This window comes from Cannabis sativa, chromosome 6 (assembly GCF_029168945.1).
Source record: "Cannabis sativa cultivar Pink pepper isolate KNU-18-1 chromosome 6, ASM2916894v1, whole genome shotgun sequence".
Taxonomy (NCBI): Eukaryota; Viridiplantae; Streptophyta; class Magnoliopsida; order Rosales; family Cannabaceae; genus Cannabis; species Cannabis sativa.
The window spans coordinates 2,646,436-2,667,574 of NC_083606.1; the positions used below are offsets into that span (position 1 = coordinate 2,646,436).

At 30.2% G+C, this 21,139-nt stretch overlaps 3 protein-coding genes across 3 annotated transcripts; all 3 read left to right on the forward strand.

The window, feature by feature from the left end:
- Positions 1–1,677: 1,677 nt before the first annotated feature.
- On the forward strand, positions 1,678–5,614 carry LOC115725712 (cytochrome P450 71D9). The gene is made up of 2 exons (XM_030655308.2): positions 1,678–2,634; positions 4,824–5,614. The coding sequence occupies exons 1-2, from the start codon at positions 1,726–1,728 to the stop codon at positions 5,451–5,453; spliced, it is 1,539 nt and encodes a 512-aa protein (XP_030511168.2). The 5' UTR covers positions 1,678–1,725; the 3' UTR covers positions 5,454–5,614.
- Positions 5,615–11,265: 5,651 nt separating this feature from the next.
- Positions 11,266–12,292, forward strand: LOC115694824 (uncharacterized). Its single transcript, XM_030621914.2, has 2 exons — positions 11,266–11,968; positions 12,053–12,292. Exons 1-2 carry the CDS (start codon positions 11,714–11,716, stop codon positions 12,104–12,106), a joined length of 309 nt encoding a protein of 102 aa, XP_030477774.2. The 5' UTR covers positions 11,266–11,713; the 3' UTR covers positions 12,107–12,292.
- A 4,040-nt stretch (positions 12,293–16,332) lies between these two features.
- LOC115724694 (receptor-like protein 7) lies at positions 16,333–19,493 on the forward strand. The gene is made up of 2 exons (XM_030654033.2): positions 16,333–16,986; positions 17,298–19,493. The coding sequence occupies exons 1-2, from the start codon at positions 16,831–16,833 to the stop codon at positions 19,260–19,262; spliced, it is 2,121 nt and encodes a 706-aa protein (XP_030509893.2). The 5' UTR covers positions 16,333–16,830; the 3' UTR covers positions 19,263–19,493.
- The last annotated feature ends 1,646 nt before the right edge of the window (positions 19,494–21,139 follow it).

Consider the following 21,139-nt stretch of genomic DNA (forward strand, 5'->3'; position numbering starts at 1 on the left):
GATGAGCCTCCATCGATAGGGCTGATAATTAATGGTGAAGCTACTGTAATTCCTCTTTTCCAACTGATTTTTCATGATCAACCTTCGTAAGTCATGATAAAGGTTCGACCATAATTTATCTTGACCGACTTGCCCAAAAAAATTGTAGGTACTAGAGATCCGTTTGATATAACTGGTGATCAATTTGATCCAACTAGAGATCCAATAAATGTTCATCACAATAAGATTTGACTCACCCAAGACATTTTGTGTTTCTTTGAGACTCGAGATCCTTAACTAAATATCAAACACATGAATGCTTCTAAAGATCAAATAGAAGTTCATCATCACATCTAACACCAACAAATTCAAGTCAAGAACACCACCGAATTCAACACTGCCGACAAAACTAGAAAATCCATCATTGCAATCAATTGTTGTCAAGAACAAAGATTCATCGGCCAAATACCAAGAAGAATAGGTTCCAAGACAAGTTTACGGTAGCAGCACTAGGATTTTCTTGCACCTCTATCTTCTATTCTTAGTGTTCTCCAAGATGAATGTACCAAATCTAGCAGCACTAGGATCTTCTTACACCTCTATCCTTTAGTGTTCTCCAAGATGAATGTACTAAATCTGTACATTTTATCTTAAGGGAGCATTTATTAGGAGTTAGAGTCTAGGCGTTAGTTAGTTTTGTTATTCCAATTCTTATTGTAATAACTAGGTAGTTCGTTACATTTAGATATTGCTTTGTTGGTATAATACATAGGGGTGTGCATATAAATATATAAATACTATATCAGATCGGATATTAGATACGGTGTCTAAAAATCGAATACATCTAACATCCAATCAAACTTCTTACTATTTTTATTTAGTTTGGATGAGTAATTTGATTTTATATTGTTATACATAAAAAATATATATATATATATATGTATATTAAGTAATTTTCCTAGTAATAATAATATGTTCTAAAAAAAATAATAATAAGCATATTGTGTGCGAACAACGAACTTTTTGAATTTCTATAATTTTAATACCGTACATTATTTTAATTTTCCATAAATTTGCAAGAGAGAGGTGATCTATGAATACAGTATACACTATACACCATCAAAATATAGGATTATAAATATAATGTTTTGGAACTCTCCTATACGACATACATGATAATATATAATATTGGGAATATTATTATATGCCTTAATGAAAAAGTTATTACTATTTATATGTTGATTTTGTTGTACTTTCAAAATTTGACATATTATAAATTTTGATCTTTACAAGACTACACACTACAAAAAATAATTATTTTTAGTAATAATTTTTTAATTACAATAAAAATTTTTTTGACTAAATGTGAGATTTAGTTATGACAAAAAGTTACTTATAACTAAATATAATATTTAGATACAGATTATCACTAATTTAATTTTAGTTACAACAAGTATATATTATGACTAAAAACACACAAATCTTTTTTGTCACAATACTAAAAAAAAAATTACTTATTATGAAAACATAATATTTAGATACAAATTGTCACTAAATTTAGTATTAGTCACAACAAATAGTAATTTTTATAACTAATATCTTTAGTGACGGACTTTTTAATGACAATATAAGAATAGTGACACAACATGCCCTTAAATATAACATCACCACACACAATAGTAGTATATATATATAAATATATATATAAATACTACTTTCAAACGACCAATCACTCATAACATAACAATGGAGATCCAACTACCATATTATTCCTTTCCAATCCTTTTCTCCTTATTCATCTTTCTCTTCATGTTAATAAAAATAATCACAAAAACCACTTCATCATCATCCAAACTCCCACCAGGACCATGGAAACTACCACTATTAGGAAACATACACCAACTTTTTGGGTCACTAATCCACCAAAAACTAAGACACTTAGCCACCCAACATGGACCATTGATGCACCTCAAAATAGGCCAAGTTCCAACCCTAATAGTCTCATCACCAGAATATGCCAAACAAGTGATGAGAACCCATGACATAGTCTTCTCATCAAGACCAATGGTTCTCTTCTCCAAAATCATGTTGTATGATTGTACTGATCTAGTCTTTGCTCCTTATGGTGAGTATTGGAGACAACTAAGAAAAATCTTCATGCAAGAGCTTCTAAGCACATCTAGGGTTCAAGCTTTCAAACCCATTAGAGAACAAGAGGTTTCAAACTTGATTCAATGGATTGGATCAAATGTTGGGAAAGAAATCAATCTCACTGAAAGAATCAATATTTTGATTTATGGGATTGTTTCTAGGGCAGCTTGTAGTAAAACAAGTCTCAACAATGAAGAAATTGTTTCACTTGTTGCTGAAGGTGTGGAGGTCTCATTAGGGTTTGAGCTTGCTGATTTGTTTCCTTCTGTTGAGTTTTTCTCAAGAATAAGTCAAACTAGGCATAAGTTATTGAAGCTTCAACAAAGATCTGCTAAGATATTTGATAAAATTATTAAGGAACATCAAGAGAAGAAAGCTAGTGGAAATGGTGATGATGATGATCAAGGAGATTTGTTGGATGTTCTTTTGAATTTTCATAATAATAATGGTGGTGATCATGAAGGATTTTCCTTGACCAATGAGAATCTTAAAGCTATTATTTGGGTAAGATTTTCTTCCATTCATTTCATGCCATACTTATCTTAATTTGGTTTTTTCTGTGGTCCTATTTTCTATTGAGGAATGCTAAAAAGTATTATATCATTCTCATTGTCATACTGCTATTAGTGTAATTAAGTATCAGATCCAATATAATTTAAGAAAATAATTATTAGAGAATATCGTGTTACTTATAAAAGATGCTTTGCCTAATAATAATTCTTTTTCCTACCTAAGAAATAAATTTGTAGTTACCTGAGAAATTAATTGTAGTAGTGGATCTCTCTTTATCATGAAAATAACATTTATGGATCTATCTATATTATGGGTCCTAGTATGGGTTGCACTGACTTTTTCTCCATTTTATTATTTTTTTTATAACAGCAATTATTATATATATATACATTAAAATATGTTATTGTATATAATTTATATTTTAATAATTTATTTATGTATTTTTGCACCGTCCTTTATATATTGCTGTTACGTGATTAAAATATATTTGATATATACTTGATAAAGTTATAAATGGTGTTTGTCTCTTCTTTTAACGTACTTGTACATATTATAAAATTTTAGTTGAGTAATAAAAAAGTAAAAAGCACTGAAAGATTTCTAATATATATTTTCACCTTAAGAGATATATATATATATATATGATAAAAAAAACTAATAGAAATTGTGTAATTATTGTTATTATTAGTTAAGTTGGTATTATAATTAAATTACTAGTAATAAATTAGTTAATAAAATATATTTTCAAAAATATTGTTGAAATTCCGTATTTTAATATTCCCAGTTTGATTATTTAATTTGATGATTAATTAAATGCGGAATAATAAAACTGGTACTGAAAACAGTTTTCTGTAGTTACAGAATGCAACTCTGTAACTCCAGAGAAACCCAGAAAAACAAACAGTGCATAAAAGTAAAAACACACAAGATTTTTGTACGTGGTTTCAACAATCCTTTCAGATTGTTACTAGTCCACGGGGCCACGCCCAGAGCTAAGATTCATTAGATCGGTATCAAAAATACAAAGTAATTGACTTATGCATAAATAGACTCCCTCTTATTGTATGCCGCAAGCTTGATGTATTCCACCTACTAACCGAATCTTGATAAAACTCCAAGTGCTCGAACTCCCTTCGATCACCTTGAAGAGTGCTTGAATCCTCCCGATTCAAGGCTTAAAGGCTATCTCCCGAAAGCCTATACAACCATCTCCCGAAGGTTGTGTGCTTGTATCCTCCCGATGCAAGACTTCAAAAACAATCTCCCGAAAGCTTGTAAATACCCTTCTCCCGAAGGTGCACTGATGTTCTTCTTTGTTGTAGACTTGAATACAGGCTCAAGACAATACAAACAATCAAATAAACAGAGTAAGAGTAGAACAACTCTTCTCTACAAAACAAAGACACTCTTTTCTTATGATATGAAAGTGAATAAAAGAGTTAACATAACAAAGACACTCTTTCCTTAAGATATGAATATAATTCTAAGTGTATGAAAGAGATGCAAAACCTAGCAGCTATAAGATGTATTTATAATGAATATACATCTCATAGACAGCTTACATTCGGTCTGAACAAGACCTCAACCCACTAGAAACTTCCCTAAAATAATTCTTCAATCAGTCTAGGAATTTCCGTTTCTGTACCTACAGAATCGTGGGCAGTAACTACAACTTTCCTTTTATAGAAAAGGAAAGTTTAGCTCCGGTTTTCTCTTCAAGAAACCTGATCTTAGAAAATGGGAAACTCAACACAAGATCAGAATAACAGCTGGTTAGCAAAGAATCAATGTGTAATCAAAACTTACCATATTTACCTCAATTTCCATAAATATGAAAGCTAGTCAACTTTCCTTCCAAGTTTAGATTTACACAAATAGGGAAACCAAATCAATATATGTCAGCCGAAATATACATTAAATAATAAAATATTTTTGTCAATTAAATATGCCAAAAATGGAATTAACAATTGTGTAAGTTTTATATTATATATTGTGTTAAGTTTAATTTTATGATTGTTTTTTAGTTGTTCTACTGTTGTTTTAATTGTTCTATTTTGTTGTTTTACGGTTGTTTTATAAAAAGATAATTAATATTTTTATAAAAAAATTTTGTGTAACAGTAAAATTATAAACTTTTGCCCAAAATTATATATTTTTGCAAATTTTTTTATTTTTTTCAGGACATATTCGCTGCTGGAATTGACACATCATCAACAGTAATAGATTGGGCAATGGCAGAAATGATGAAAAATCCAAATATATTGAAAAAGGCACAAGAAGAGGTTAGAGAAGTGTTTAACAAAGCTGGTTCAACTGATGAAAAAGGTATTAATGACATGAAATATCTAAAAATAGTTGTGAAAGAGACCATGAGATTACATCCACCTCTACCTTTGTTAATTCCAAGAGAAAGTCAAGAAAAATGCGAAATAAATGGTTATGTGATACCTGCGAAAACTAGGACTTTAGTTAATGTATGGGCGATTGGAAGAGACCCAAATTATTGGAGTGAAGCCGAGAGTTTTATACCCGAAAGGTTTGTCGATAGCTCTATTGATATTATCGATTCTAATTATAAGGGTAATGATTTCGAGTATATTCCATTTGGCGCTGGAAGGAGAATGTGTGCAGGTATGGCGTTTGGTCTCATAAATGTTGAGTATCCACTTGCATTGTTGCTTTACCATTTTGATTGGAAATTGCCTAATAATGGAATAAGACATGAAGATTTGGATATGAGTGAATCTTTTGGTACTACACTCAAAAGAATGAAGCCTTTAAGCTTGGTTCCTATTGCTTATGTTCCTTAATATCATCATCTATAGATGGGAAAATGATAACAATAATTGTTGCAATGAAATAATGTAGTATGTTAATTTATCTTTTGTTGTTAATTAATTTATGTTGTTGAAGATGTTGTGTTATAAGAAATTATAAAGAAATTATTGTGCATGTTTTGATTTCTTAATAATTAATGCTCTTTAAGCATAGTAATCTTGTTTGTTGGCTCTATAATTTCAGCATTATAAGTATTTTATATTTTATATATATATATATATTTATATATATATATAAAATTCAATTATTTTTAGTAGGAAGGTATAATCAAGCTAAAGATGTGATTAGTTCATCATATTTGTCTTATTTTTATACTATAAAAGTTATATTATATTTATTACATCCCTCCATGGCCATGATATATACATATAAGTAGTGTTTGGCGATCTAGTTACACATGTGGTTTACTGGCAGACTAATCTTTTTCATTAAATTTACAGATCTTAATTACAGCTTATTATAATTAAAAATTATATATATAATATAAATTGAACGTACGAAAGATCATAAAAAAATTTGTACAAATAATATTGAAAAGAATCTTATATATTGGCAGAACAAGAGAATATTATAATAAACTATAGGAACCAAGGAAAAAGTATTATAATATGTATGATCTTTCTCGTACCTATATATATTAGAGTTAATTAATTAGTGAAAACGACAATAATTAATTAAATATTTGCTCCAAATTATGTCCTAAGCTAACTCCAAATCAAAGCTTCTGTAACTGATTAATTGTTCTTAGAGAACTGTTAAAAGGCACCATGAGTGCTTAGTTAGCACTCTTCTCGGTTTTATATTTATTGGTATAGTTAAGTATGAGATCTCGTAAACTTAAAAAAATAGTTTTTAAAGAATATTGTTAACTAATCTACACGTCTCTTACATTCGAAATTCATGTAATTAATATTCTTGCCTAACATTTGACTGACAACAATAATATATATTTTTTCGGGATAAATTGAGATTTTTTTTTTTAATATTTATAAATTAAAAATATGTCTTCATATTATATTTAATTAAATTAATGTATCTACTTTTGTAAGTGAATTACTCAATATACTTTTACTCTCCACTTAAATCTAATACATAATTTTATATTAACCTATAGGAGTATAATAGAAACATCATCTATAAAAGTAGGTATATCTTAAAGAATATTTATAAAAATAAATGTAAGCATAAAATAAAATAGATATACAAGATAATTCTTAGGTTTTTTCAAATCACAACACATGAATATAGGGCCTATTATATCAAATTAAAATTTTCAATCAGTTTAATTTTTATATTGTTTCTATTATATATGAAAAAAATGTTATCACATGGCTCCATGTTTTGCCAAACAAAAAATAGATTTCAAAACCAGTGCCACATCGATCCATGCTTATTAATTATTCAATTAATAATTTTATAATTATCACCAATTTCACTTCATATATATCTAATTAAATAATCGTTTATAATATTACTTAATCTTTTATTTTCTTGGAATCACAGAAAGTAAGAAGAATAGCTCAGTATCGACTATCAAAGAGCGACTAAAAAAAGTTTAATTTTAGTAAAAATCATTTATTTATAACATAAATTTTTTGTAATTAAATTTGACTTTTTATCACAACAAAAAAATTAATTACTTGTAATTAAAACATAATATTTACATATAAGTTGTCACTAATTTAGTTTTAGTCACAATACTAAAATAACATTTAGTCACAATGTGATTTTTGTAACTAATATGTTTAGCTATGGACTTTTTAGCCACAATATCAAAATGGTGATTTATAATTACAATTTTTTCATTTTTATTTACAAATTTTATTGTGACTAAAAGTAAATAATTTTATATATATATATATATAGAGAGAGAGAGAGAGAGAGAGAGAGAGAGAGAGAGAGAGAGAGATTTTGCATTGCTATTGTTAAGTCTATATTTATGTCATTTTAGAGTATTTTTATGTGTATTTTTAGTTTTTTTTTAATTTTTATTGTTCATTTATTTTTGTTTTGTTCTTATTTCAGGTTGTAATGGTCAAATATGATGTGGGTTAAAATGAGAGAAAATATGCTCAATACGATGAATTTTTTGGATTTAGCAAGAATTTTGGAGTTTTAAGAAACAATGGGTGAAAAATTCAAAATGTATGGATCCTCAACACTCTCTGTTGGTGATAAAAAAAAATTCTGAATCAAGCTAATTTTTTACTATTAGTCGTTAACTTTCAGGAAAACTCTGTGAGTAAAAGTTCTAGATCTTACTTTCTGAATTTTAAAACATCTTCAATCATCCAACTCTGAAATATATCAAGAGAGTTATGACCAAAATACAATTTGTTATTCAACCAAGATATCAAAAAAAAGGATTATCCTAAAAAAAGGTCACAGGCCACGACATGGGAGCATGCCCTAGGCTAAGGCAGGCTAGGCCCCCAACTAGGGCCCATCCATCTTAGGGACCCAAATAAAAAAAAATCTTTTTAAAAACATACATATATTTTTTAATGATTTTTAAAAATACCATTTATTCATATAATAAGGGCCTAATTTTGTCATGGTAGGGACTTGCAAGACAAAATTCAAGTGAGAAAAAGAATTTGGAGAAAGAGTAGCTTTACCAATGTGAGAGATTACAAGTCTCTTACCATCTCCAACAGCCACGGTTTCATGGCCAGAGTAAGTGGTTGTAGATTAAAGATTGTCCATGTTGCAGGTGACATGATTGGTAGCTCCTGTGTCCACGAACCAACTTGCATCATCCCCAAAATCAGGGAGAGATTGGGAGACATTAACCTAAGGATCATAATCAAACTATTATTCAGGAAGATGTGCTTGAGGTTGAGAGGAAATTGGCTTTGGAGTTACCCAGTTTCAGTTAAAATGATAATGACAAACAGGAGTTGTGTGTCCAAATTTCAAGCAAACTTGACATAGTGGACGATTATTGTTTGGAGGTCGAGAAGAATTATGGGATAGATTTTGAGTTTGTTGGTCAGGATTTGTGTTTCTAACATAGTAAGGAGGTGAACGATAAGGTCCATTACGAGAGCCAAAGGTAAGATTGGCTGACAATTTGGTGGAGATATCAAGCATGGAATGGTGCCTTTTGAGTCTTGTTTCATGAGCCAAAAGCAAGGTTTGAACATCTTCAAGAGACAAGACATCACTCCGAGAGGTGATAGGGACAAAGCCATTGAGAAGGATCATATTATGATATGTGATGTTATGTCCAGTAATGGTCAAGGAATCACAAATCGACTTGATCTTGTCAATATAATCAGAGATAGTCAAGGAGCCTTTATGAAGATTGGTGAGCTAACCTTTGAGTTGAAGAAGTCTTGGGTTGCCATGATAACAGAAGCTGATCTTTGCGTCGCCATTGAAGAAAGAAAGGATTACTTTTGCCAATGATCAGTTTATCAGAAGGAGTAACATCAAGATCGTGGCCAACAACAGTAGACACGACTTGTAATTTTCAGGAAAGAAAATTAGCTCGATCGAGCTTGATGATAAGAGAAGATCAGGTGAGAGAATGGGAGAAAAGATTCCATTGTTGCACTGGCACTACAAGAAAAGGGACATTTTATCCTACTTTTTTAGTTAACAAAAATAAAAAATGGGATAAAAGATATATTGAGACTTTTTATCCCACTTTTAGATTTGACACCTCAAATATGTAGCAAATATTTTTTTAGACAAGGGCTTTGTTTGGTAGAATGTTAAAAAAAAATATTAAAGGCAAAAAAATAAGTTCAAGATTCGATTTTTATGGGTTTGCCAAACAGGGATTAATTTTTTTTAGGGGAACCTTTTATCCCGGTTATTAGTTAAAAACCGGGATAAAAAGTCATCCCTAAAATCACAGTAGTACTCATACCAGTACAACCTCGACAACCTAACCGCCCAAACCCAGAAACCCTTACCCAAATCCCATGAGACTCGATCATCTATTCCAGATTCGTCCAAATCCGTCGAAGCAGTTCATAAAACTATTAAAGGTATACTTTTTTCTTTATTCTTTTTTCCCTGTTTTGCATTTTTTCCACCATTTTTTTTCTGGTTGGGGCTGGGTGGAAATGTGAAAGAGTTTATGTGAAGAATTTCTAATTTTTTAGTTGTATCACTAATGATTTACTGTATTGACTAATAATGGTCTTTTTCAATTATAAATCTTCTTTCCTATCCATGGATGCACCTTGGGAAAACTAGGTTTCAAGCACCAAAAGCCATGGTATGTTTGTGCTCCTCTTTTTCCTTCTCCTGCCATTGAATATCTTAGAGTTCTTCTTCTATTTTATTTTGAGTTTCAAACTCACTTTAAACTCCATTAATTTGAGCTTTAAGGTTAGGGTCAAGCAACTTCATGCTTAGAAGGAAAGGAGCCTGTGCAAAGCTATGTCTTGAAAGAAAACAATGTGAGTTTTTAAAGCTTGGTGGCTGTTTCTTCTCATCTCTTAAGTTCAAATTTTCAGTACCTATTTCTAAGTTTTAGTAGACCATTGATGTGTCAATTAAGCATTGAAATATACTTTCAAGCTTAATTAACTTAGAATAAAAAGATCAATCATGTAGTCATTTTTATTTTTTGTGAATTCATTATTTTATTTTAAGCACATAAAACCAAATTCTTTTTATTAAATAGAAGGTTTGTTGTGTCGTTGTTTTTTTCTTGGTTAGTTCATGTCACTTGTAGCGTTCATGCTGAAATCTGCAGGTGTTAGCCATGTAGTTCCAGCATTTTAAAATGGCTGAAATTTAATTGGTAATTTGACTCGCATGATTTTAAAAATTCATTTGGTCTTTTGATGTTTGGATCTTCTGTTACACTTGAATGTGCTAAGCATTGTCTTATGACAGTGAGCTTCTCTAGTAACGGTGTAGGGACTGATTTTCTATTACTTGAGACACGGTTTAATTATATCTTGATAGTATATAAAAAATTATTTTTTAGTATTTCATAGTGATAGTTCTCTCAAGAACAAATATTCTTTATTTCTCTATTTGAGTGTTAATTATGACTTTCTTTCCCCTGCCTTAGGTTGCTATCCCTATCGTGCCAACCATTAGAGTCCTATGCACTTTTACAAAATTGAGTAAAAGAGGTATTTTCTAGTTCTTTTGCGAGTGTTTACTTTAGTCTCATTGCTGTAAAATACTTTGTTTTGCCAAATAGTTTCTAAAAACAAATTATAGTTGAGTTACCTCACTAGCATTACAACAACTGTTATATGCTGCATAAAATAAAATTTCGTTGTTAAATGGTGATCTTTTGCTCTTCGGCTTCTCCATATAACGTTGTTATGGTCTCTTTTAATTTAATGAATTGGAAACTTTTTCTAATTACAGCATGTGGTTGTAAATTTGAGGTATTATTTGTTTAAATTTTACTCCTCAAAGACCATTTTTCACTTTGCTACTGAAATTATTTTGAGAAAGATTATCTTTTAAGAATGAATCTTTTAAGTTAGTTTTGAACAGAGATTGTGTTGTGAGATGTAATGTTTAAGTTATTTTGCAAGTAATGTTGTTTAGGATAAAAGGGAGAAATAGATAGAGACAACAAAAAAAAGAGGCTGTTGCTGTACAAACTTGTCTTTGGGATGGTGGCTTGTCTATTTCATTATCATATACATAATTAATTATATATATATTTTCTTTGTTTTAACTAATTTTTCTTTGGATTATTGGACCTAGGATTCAGAAAAAGTATTAAATTTGTTTCATTTCATTTTCCTGTCTGAATTCATAATTATTATTTTTTGTTCAATGTAATATCAAAGCAATTGAAACAATGATTTTAATTTGAACATTTTTTAAATTACATTAATTAATGTTGGTTGTGGATTGTTATTAGAAAATGAATCAAAATATTGGTGATTATTGATTACTAGCTAAAGGTACATTATTGACCAACAAATTTTTACTAATTATAAAGCTATTAGAGGAGTTTGAATATATTAGATATTCATCCGTAGTGAAGTATGTTCTGCGATATAAATATACTGCGGTTGGATGGGTGGCAATTATTATATTGTTAAATGCTTTTGTGATTATTTTTTCTTGTTATCCGATTTAATTACTTGTGTGCATTATTAGATAGTTATTAAATTTGGAAATGTTGTAGAAATAGGGAAAACTTTGGCGAATTTTTTTTAGGATTCTTAAATGAACATGTTTTTTAATATTTAATTACCAAGAACCGATTGACAACTATGAACATCAAGAACAACCAATGGTCTATGAGGATGTAAGTCAATGTGTAAAATTATGTTCGGATAACATTGACAATGTTGTGGCTGAGGGTGTCATAATTGAGGCGGTTGGTTTCTTTTCATATCATGGTGACATAATTTCAAATGATTATGCACGGGTTCAAATCACACAAGTTATTCAAGGGGAATTTGAAATCCCATATCGAAGAGGTGCAATACGCTATGTTCGTGATATGCTTCAACATTCAACTCCTATTACAGCCATAAAAGAAAAAGTAAGTAAATACTCATTTTTACTATAAATACAAACATATAAAAGTACTATCTTCTTAATTAGTTTTATTTTTTTAATTTGACAGTTTAGCGGCCTATCCCAATATTCTGAGGACGATCATCTCTTACTGATTCGATAACAGTGGTTAAGTCAATTGCTTCCCTTGATATATAACAATTAATTATAGTAGTCTTTTATTGTATTTTTTCAGACATTGTGGAGTATTTTAGAGATTTATCCATAATATGTAAAATGTTATTTAAAATTGAACTTACAAATTATTATTGTTGTTATTAAAAATGATATTAATCATTCATTTTTAATTAATTTTTTTTATACATACTCTATATAATTATAAAAATAAAAATTATATTTATTATTATTGAAAAAAATAAATGAAATGAAATGTAATAAAATTAATAGAAAAAAAATAAAAAAACCAATACATTTGCAAAATGAGATCAAAATTAAGGTGACTTTTTATCCCACTTTTTTTTAAAAAAATGGGATAAAATGTACCCTTTTATCCCAGTTTTTTATAAAAAGTGGGATAGAAGAGTACATTTTATCCCAGTTTTTTCATGAAAAGTGGGATAAAAAGTACCCTTTTATCCCACTTCTTTCTAAAAACCGGGATAAAATGGGTACTTTTTATCCCGGTTATTATGAAAAAACCGGGATAAAAAGTACCCCTTTTATCCCAGTTTTTTAAATACCTTTTATCCCACTGGCATACATCCCGGATTTCATTTTAGCGAAAACCGGGATAAAAAGCCTTAAAAACCGGGATAAAAGACCTTTCCTTGTAGTAGTGTAGAGGTATGGAGCTTGAGGCCAAGGATCAGTGACTGGGGACGAGTTGTCGCTAGAGGACGCCATGAACGTGAGTCAGAGGAGCTCTGATACCATGAAAGAATTGCAGCAAGAAAGAAAAAGAAAGAAAGCCTAAAATAATGTTAGAAAACTTACCATTGATTAAGAGGTCTAGAGCTTTATTTATAGGCCATAAATTACAATGAAGCAAGAATTCAGTTCAACTGAATTCTATTAAAGCAATACAAAACAGAGTAACAAAAACTTAGAAGAAAACTAATAATTAATTAACAACGATTAGTTAACTAATTACATTAGTTATCATGAAATTTATTTGTTTTAATAAAAAGATGAGCATGACTAGACAATAGGAAACCTTTAGTAGACAAAATATGATATATATAGTTAACATAATTTGGAGAGTAAAATTGTTAGCAAATGTTAATGGAATAAGTTCCATATTTCAGGTACGGTAATAGTTCATTAAGAATATTTGAAGGGAAACTTACAAAAGTATTAGAATTTTGGTTAACTTTTACAAAAATATTGTCACACGGAAATTTTTTCAAAAATACTGTGTTTTTATAAAACACCAGTAAAACACAAAGCAGTATAACTCAAAACAACAGTAGAACACTAGTAAAACACCAGTAGAACACCAGTGAAACTTAACACGGTATACTGCAGTATGAAACTTATAAAAAAACACAGTAAAGTATTTTTGTAAAAAAAATGACAAAAATTAGTATACCATGTAAATTTCCCTATTTGAATGGAATGAAGAGAGAGTACAATTAGTAAACTCAGCCAAAAGTCTATTATAGCTGCTATTGGTCCCCCATCGCCAAAAGTCTTTCAAGGAATATAATGTAACAAGTTTGGCATTATTTGTTATGGTGAGAAAAGAGAATCTTATATTAATTATAAGATGGGTATTTTTTTAAGTTATAACAAAAAAGTAATAATATTTTTAAAAAAAATTTGGACCGGCAAAATAAATAAATATACAATCCAATAACAAAAAATACACAAATCTTACACACCTTCAACTTACACGATTTAAACTTCCTGGGATTGAAATCTTCATGCAATGCAATGAGGATCGGCAACGATATGAAAAAACTATGGCATACGAGGAAGCATTGTTAATTCTAGTGATGTCACCCGAAAAGAAGAATAAAATCAAATTGAAAAACAATCATAACTGACAGAAAAATAGTCTACAGAATAGCTGGTATGAAACATCAATTCAACATTGATTTATAATTCAAATTTCATAAAACTAATACTTCTAAATTCAATTTATAGATTCATAAAATATAAATCTGTAAGAAATAAATTTCAAGTTTCTAATCAATCTAAATCAGGTATGTTAATTCTATTTTTGGCATATTTAATTAACAAAAATATTTTATTATTTATTATTATTTTCGGCTGGTATGCTTTAATATGGTTTCCTATTTTGTGTATTCAAACTTGGAAGAAAAGTTGTATAGCTTTTCTATTTTTGAAAAAAAGGTAAAAATGGTAAGTTTGGTTACCCATTTCTTTTTTATCTAACTAGCTGTATAATCTGATCCTTTGTTGAGTTTCCCATTTTCTCAGATCAGATTTCTTGAAGAGAAAACCGAGCTAAACTTTCCTTTTCTATAAAAGGAAAGTTGTAGTTACTGCTCACGATTCTGTAGGTACAAAAATAGAAATTTCTGGACTGATTGAAGAATTATTTTAGGGAAGTTTCTAGTTGGCTAAGGTCTTGTTCAGACCGAATGTAAGCTGTCAATAAGATGTATATTCATTATAAATACATCTTATAGCGGCTAGGTTTTGTATCTCTTTCAAACACTTAGAATTGTATATATATCTTAAGGAAAGAGTGTCTTTGTTATGTAGAGAAGAGTTGTTCGACTCCTACTCTGTTTATTTGTTGTTTGTATTGTATTGAGTCTGTATTCAAGTCTACAACGAAGAAGAACATCAGTGCACCTTCGGGAGAAGATATTTACAAGCTTTCGGGAGATTGCTTTTGGAGTCTTGCATCGGGAGTATACAAGCACACCTTCAGGAGAAGGGTTTTACAAGCTTTTGGGAGATTGCTTTTGAAGTCTTGCATCGGGATGATACAAGCACACAACCTTCGGGAGATGGTTGTATAGGCTTTCGGGAGATAGCCTTGGCCTTGAATCGGGAGGATTCAAGCACTATTCAAGGTGATCGAAGGGAGTTCGAGCTCTTGGAGTTTTATCAAGATTCGGTTAATAGGTGGAATACATCAAGCTTACGGCATACAATAAGAGGGAGTCTGTTTATGCATAAGTCAATACTTTGTATTTTTGATACCGATCTAATGAATCTTATCTCTGGGCGTGGACCCATGGACTAGTAACAATCTGAAAGGATTGTTGAAACCACGTACAAAAATCTTGTGCGTTTTTACTTTTATGCATTGTTTGTTTTTCTGGATTTCTCTGGAGTTACAGAGTTGTATTCTGTAACTACGAAAAAATTGTTTTCAGTACTAGTTTCATTATTCCGCATTTAATTAATCACTTAATTAAATAATTAAACTGGGAATATTAAAATAAGGAATTTCAAGGTATAATGATTAGATATATATATCACTACAATATTATAACTGTTACATTAACGTTTTTTTTTTCTTTCAAAATTTTAATACTAAATTTATTGAATTCTGATTGCATTCATCATTTATTTTTTAACACAGATTTGGAAACATTATTTTATATATATAGTTGCAATACAGTTGGTCATTCATTTTATTAACTCTTCGATAATTGATGTATTAATAATTACAAACTGATAGTACTGCTACAATTATGTTAGTTGTAGAGAAAACATATTTCTAATATGGTTAGTATGTTCATATTTTAACATTGATTGATATCACACATTGGTTTACATTGTTCTTAATATTGTTTCTTCATAAAATATTCTTAACGTACAAGTTATTAATTATTCATCAGTGCAATAAAATTTTGTTAAATTTTTCTTAATGATATCCAATCACATAATTGAGCATACATAATTGCACTTACGTTGTATATCAGTTGCCTAATAATTGTGCTACGTACTAAAATATTATCATGTAAAAAATTAGGGCTCAGAATTAGCAATATACGACTAATATAAATGAAGCATTTCACACACAGGCTCACCCTACAAAAAAAAGTTACATTTAGTGATAATTTTTTTAGTTACAATATAAATTTTTGTGACTAATTTTATTTATGACTAAAACATAGCATTTAGATATAAGTTATCATTAATTTAGTTTTAGTCACAATAAGTATTGTGACTAAAAATATATTTAGTTACAATAAATTACAATTTTTGTGATGAAAACTTTTAGTCACGTACGAACTTTTTAGTTACAACGTAAGAATAATAATTTATATAATTAATGATAATTTTGTTAGTGTTGTGATTAAAAAAAATTGTAGTGTCATTTGAATTGTGATTTCATCTCTCTCCATTTTTCTAAAAGTTTTTTTAAGTGGTGGGGCCCTAGCAGCAATAATAGACTTTAGTTTGCTTAATTTTCTTAGTGTTTCTACTTTCTCACATGCCTTGCCCAAGAAAACTCAACACAAATATATTGGGTGTTGACCACACGTACACAAAAAAATCTTTGTGGGGGTAGCCACTTAATTTATCATCATCTTCCCTTTTAGAAAAAAATAATAAATAAAAACAAAATAACAATCAACATATAAATAAATTCAGTGGGCATTATTTAAGCTACCTTTTTATGTGACATGATAAGAATATATATTAATTAAAGATTTTCTACCCCTATAAGTAGTAGCAAAGCTCATCAAATTAATCTCACATACTTTTAGCATTTCTCATAAAATATAAATCACATTATAAACACACAACAAATATTTATTATTAACTATAATCTTATGAACTATCTTATGGGATCTAATTCAATGCCTTGCTTCATTTTCACTACTTTTCTTTGTCATCTCACATATTTCATATTATTTCTAATGTTGTTATGTTTAACTTCCTCGCAGCCTATTTGCCATGATGATGAAAGGTTTTCGCTTTTACAGTTTAAAGAAAGCTTTGTTATGGACAAGTCTGCTTCTGGTGATTCGGGTGCTTATTCGAAGATTGCCTTGTGGAGCAAGAAAGAAGATTGTTGCATGTGGGATGGTGTTGAGTGTGATGAGATTACAGGTCATGTCATTAGCCTTGATCTCAGTAGTAGCTATCTCTATGGCTCTCTTGACTCAAATAGTAGTCTCTTCAACTTAATTCATCTCCAAAGTCTTAATCTTGAAGACAACAATTTCAATTACTCTCAAATTCCCACTTCTATCAATAGACTTTCCAAACTCACCTATCTTAACCTAGCAGACTCTTTCTTTTTTGGTCAAATTCCTTCACAAATTTCAGAGTTATCCAAATTGTCACATCTTTATTTGTGTGGTAATCTTGATTTAGTTTCTTTAAAATATTTACTGAAACTCGAGAATCCTAATTTTCAGACCCTGATTTCGAATCTAACAAAGCTCGAGGAACTTTGTCTTAGCCATGTTGTGATATCATCAACAATTCCAAAATCATTGGCAAATTTTTCTTCCTTAACAACTCTACTCCTAAGAGAATGTGACTTGAAAGGTGAGTTCCCAGCCAACATTTTTCAACTGCCAAATTTGCAATTTCTTAGTGTGAAGTTGAATGATTATCTCAGTGGAAATTTACCTTCAGTACTTTCCTCTTCTTTGATTGGGTTAGATGTTTGTGCTTGTAACTTTTCAGGAAAAATTCCAACTTCAATGGAAAAGTTGAACCAACTCACTTTTCTAGACCTTTCTCAGAATAAATTTATAGGAAAAATCCCTTCTTTTTTTGGAAACCTAACTCAACTCACTGAATTAAGTCTAAACTCTAATCAATTTAGTGGTCAAGTTCCTTTGTCATTGTCCAAACTCATAAATTTACAAACCCTTTTTTTGGATGATAATAATTTGAGTGGTATTGTGAATTTTGAAATGTTTATTGGCCTTAAAAACCTCACTGCCTTTGGTTTATCTCATAACAAACTCACACTAATGTTTGTTAATTCTGGGAAAAATGAAACATTTCCTCAATTCACAACACTTGAATTGTCCCATTGTAATCTAAGAAAATTTCCTGATTTTCTTAGGTATCAAAACCAAATTGTGGAGTTGAAGCTTACTGGTAACCATATTAGTGGTCAAATACCGGATTGGATGTTGAGCATAAGTAGAGACACTTTGTCCATATTGTACCTTTCCGAAAACTCTTTGATGGGGGAGGTTCCACCAACAATATGCAATCTTAGTTCTCTTCAAATTCTAGATTTTTCTGATAATAAGTTAGGTGGTAAGCTTCCTCCTTGTTTCGGTGAGTTTAGTAAGTCATTATCGATATTAAGTCTTCGAAACAACACTTTCTCAGGCGATATTCCTGAGTTTAGAGAAGGAATCGAATTGAGATCCATCGATTTGGGTTACAATATGTTTGAAGGGAAATTATCAAAATCACTTACAAATTGTAGCATGCTTGGTTACTTGAACATGGAAAGTAATAAGCTCAATGATGTTTTCCCTTATTGGTTAGGGTTTCTTCAAGAGTTGGAAGTTCTTGAGTTGCAAAATAATGAATTGCATGGAGTTATTGGTGATCCTTATAGAAGTAGCCTCCATTTCCCAAAATTAAGAATAATCAATCTTTCTTACAATAATTTTATTGGGAAATTGCCTTTGAAATACATCCAAAGTTGGAAGGCCATGAGAAGTACAAACATTGAAGATTTTTATTACTTAAGGTCAATACCTTTCAAAATAAAATCATCAAATGGTGCTACTTTGAATGTGCTTTATTTTTACCACATTACAATACCAATCAAAGGCAAGTCTATCTACTATAAGGAGATCCAAAATATTATTGCAGTCATAAACTTTTCCAATAACAAATTTGATGGAGAAATTCCTAAAATCATTGGAAACTTGAAAGGGCTCTATTCTCTTGATTTATCAAACAATCGTCTCAAAGGTGGCATACCTTCATCGCTAAGGAATCTAAGAAAGCTTGAATCCTTAGACCTTTCTCAAAATGAGATTTCAGGACACATCCCAAGTGAATTGGATCAACTCTCTTTCCTTCAATACTTTAATGTTTCTCACAACAACCTCTCAGGACCTATACCACAATCCCATCTCAACACATTTGATAACAGTTGTTACAAAGGCAACTTGGGATTATGTGGTATTCCATTGCAAAACTCATGTGGACAATCGAAGCCGTTGGAACTACCATCATCTGATGAAGAAGAAGAAGAAGATTCAAGCTCAATTTTTCAATTTGGTTGGAAAGTCGTGGCAGTAGGATATGGATGTGGATTCTTAATTGGATTTTTCATCGAAAGAATTGTTTCTGCAAGAAAGCAAAACTGGTTAGCGATGACTTTTGGAATAAGAAGATGAAGAAAAAGAAAACGAGAGCCCAAACTAATAAAGGATGTCATGAATAGTGAGCACTAGAGAGATTGATTCTCAATTCTCTATTTTTACTTAATTAGATCTTGTTGTGTTATATAGTAGTAGTTCATGTTTTTTCACACAATAATAGTCTTTTCTGTTTAATCCGTATTAATGTTTTGTTAAATATGTAATAATGTGTTCATTTCGTTCCTTTTTAATTTTGTAGTTTCGAACTTGGTTTGATGGTGCTTCAAATTTGGGGTCATTTGCATTTTGCACCATCTTCATGACAAACTCTATTATGATTAGCTCATCACATCAAGATATCATATAAAAACAAATTAAATAACATTGGTGTTCGTGGTGCGGATAGTGAGGTTTTAGTCTTTAATTTTTCAAACTAAACTGCATATGCAGTTTTTGTAATTTCTCAAACTGCAACCGCACCATGAGATTTTAAAACCGCAAAAATCACACTGCGAAAATACAGTTTTAATTTGGTGCAATGCAGTTTTGAGCGATTTACACTATTATCATTATCAAACATTATAATGAAAATTTAAAAATCAATCTAATAATAAAGTTTCAATAATACAAAATAAAAATATTATTAAAATTTTAACATCATAACATATATATTAATAATCAAATAATTATATTGGATTCTCTAAAAAATAATGTAATATACACATATATTATATACATTTATTTTTATATAAAAAAAAGAATAAAAATCGTATTAAAAAATTGGTAACTTTGTAATATATAGTACGGTGCGGTTTGAACCGCAATTATTAAATTCAAAACCGCAAACCGCATTGCACTACACGATTTGGTAAAAATACAAACCACGTACAACCGCACTGTAAAAGATTTCAAACTATATTGTTTATGCGGTGTCTACTACAAAAAACTGGTATTTTTACTAACAACTTTTTAGTCACAACAATTTTTTTGTGACTAAATGTGATTTTTAGTCACAATAAAATATTACAGACCTTTTAGTCACAATATAGGAATAATAAAAGATAGAATATTGCTATTTGCAGGAGCTTTCTATGGAGTGGCAGCCACCAACTTAAGGGAGTTGCTGCTGTAGCTTGGAGGAATGTTTGCAATGAGAAATCAGTAGGGGGTTTGGGTCTCAAACATGTAACTGAATCGAATATTGCTGCTATGTTTAAATATATTTGGGCCATTGTGAAAAAGGAAGATAATATGTGGGTGAAATGGGTACATTGTGTGCATATAAAAGATCAATCTTGGTGGGAATACAAAGCCAAAAGTAATGATAGTTGGTATTGGAGAAAGATTGTGGAATTGAAAGAGAGAGTAAAAGAGCTCTATGATTTACCCGAAAGGAAGAATATGTGCAACAAGTATGTGATTACTCGAGGCTATCTCAAAATTATTGCTGCAGAAAATAAAGAGTATTGGCCGAGCATTGTTTAGAGTCGGCTAAACTTCCTGAAGCATAGTTTTGTTATGTGACCATGCTTAACCGACTTAAGATAAAGAACATGATAACTAAATACCATCCTGAAATTGATAAAACTTGTCTCTTTTGCAACAGTGAAATTGAGACAGTAGAACACTTATTTTTTGAATGTCATGTTGGGCAGGTATGTATAAATCAAGTGAAAAGCTGGCTGAACTGGAGCATGAGCAAAAGAACCTTGCCAGGGTGGCTTGGAAAGGCCAAATTGAGCAAGTTCCATCGAGGAGTTTTGGCTGCTGCACTAGCAGCCTTGGTGTACACAGTGTGGTACTCCCGAAACTCTATATTTTTTGGGAGGAAAAAGTTGTAAAAAGCGATACAATTAATAGCACAAGTCAAGAATATTACAAAGAGTAGAATTTCTTGTATTTGGCCAAAAAAA

Bases quoted from the DNA above. Each gene is read 5' to 3' on its own strand.
- LOC115694824 (XM_030621914.2), top strand. From the start codon at position 11,714: ATGGTCTATGAGGATGTAAGTCAATGTGTAAAATTATGTTCGGATAAC. The intron at 11,969-12,052 runs GTAAGTAAATAC...TTAATTTGACAG, and splicing joins TTACAGCCATAAAAGAAAAA to TTTAGCGGCCTATCCCAATA.
- LOC115725712 (XM_030655308.2), top strand. From the start codon at position 1,726: ATGGAGATCCAACTACCATATTATTCCTTTCCAATCCTTTTCTCCTTA. The intron at 2,635-4,823 runs GTAAGATTTTCT...TATTTTTTTCAG, and splicing joins ATCTTAAAGCTATTATTTGG to GACATATTCGCTGCTGGAAT.
- LOC115724694 (XM_030654033.2), top strand. From the start codon at position 16,831: ATGATGATGAAAGGTTTTCGCTTTTACAGTTTAAAGAAAGCTTTGTTA. The intron at 16,987-17,297 runs GTCATGTCATTA...CCTAATTTTCAG, and splicing joins TGAGTGTGATGAGATTACAG to ACCCTGATTTCGAATCTAAC.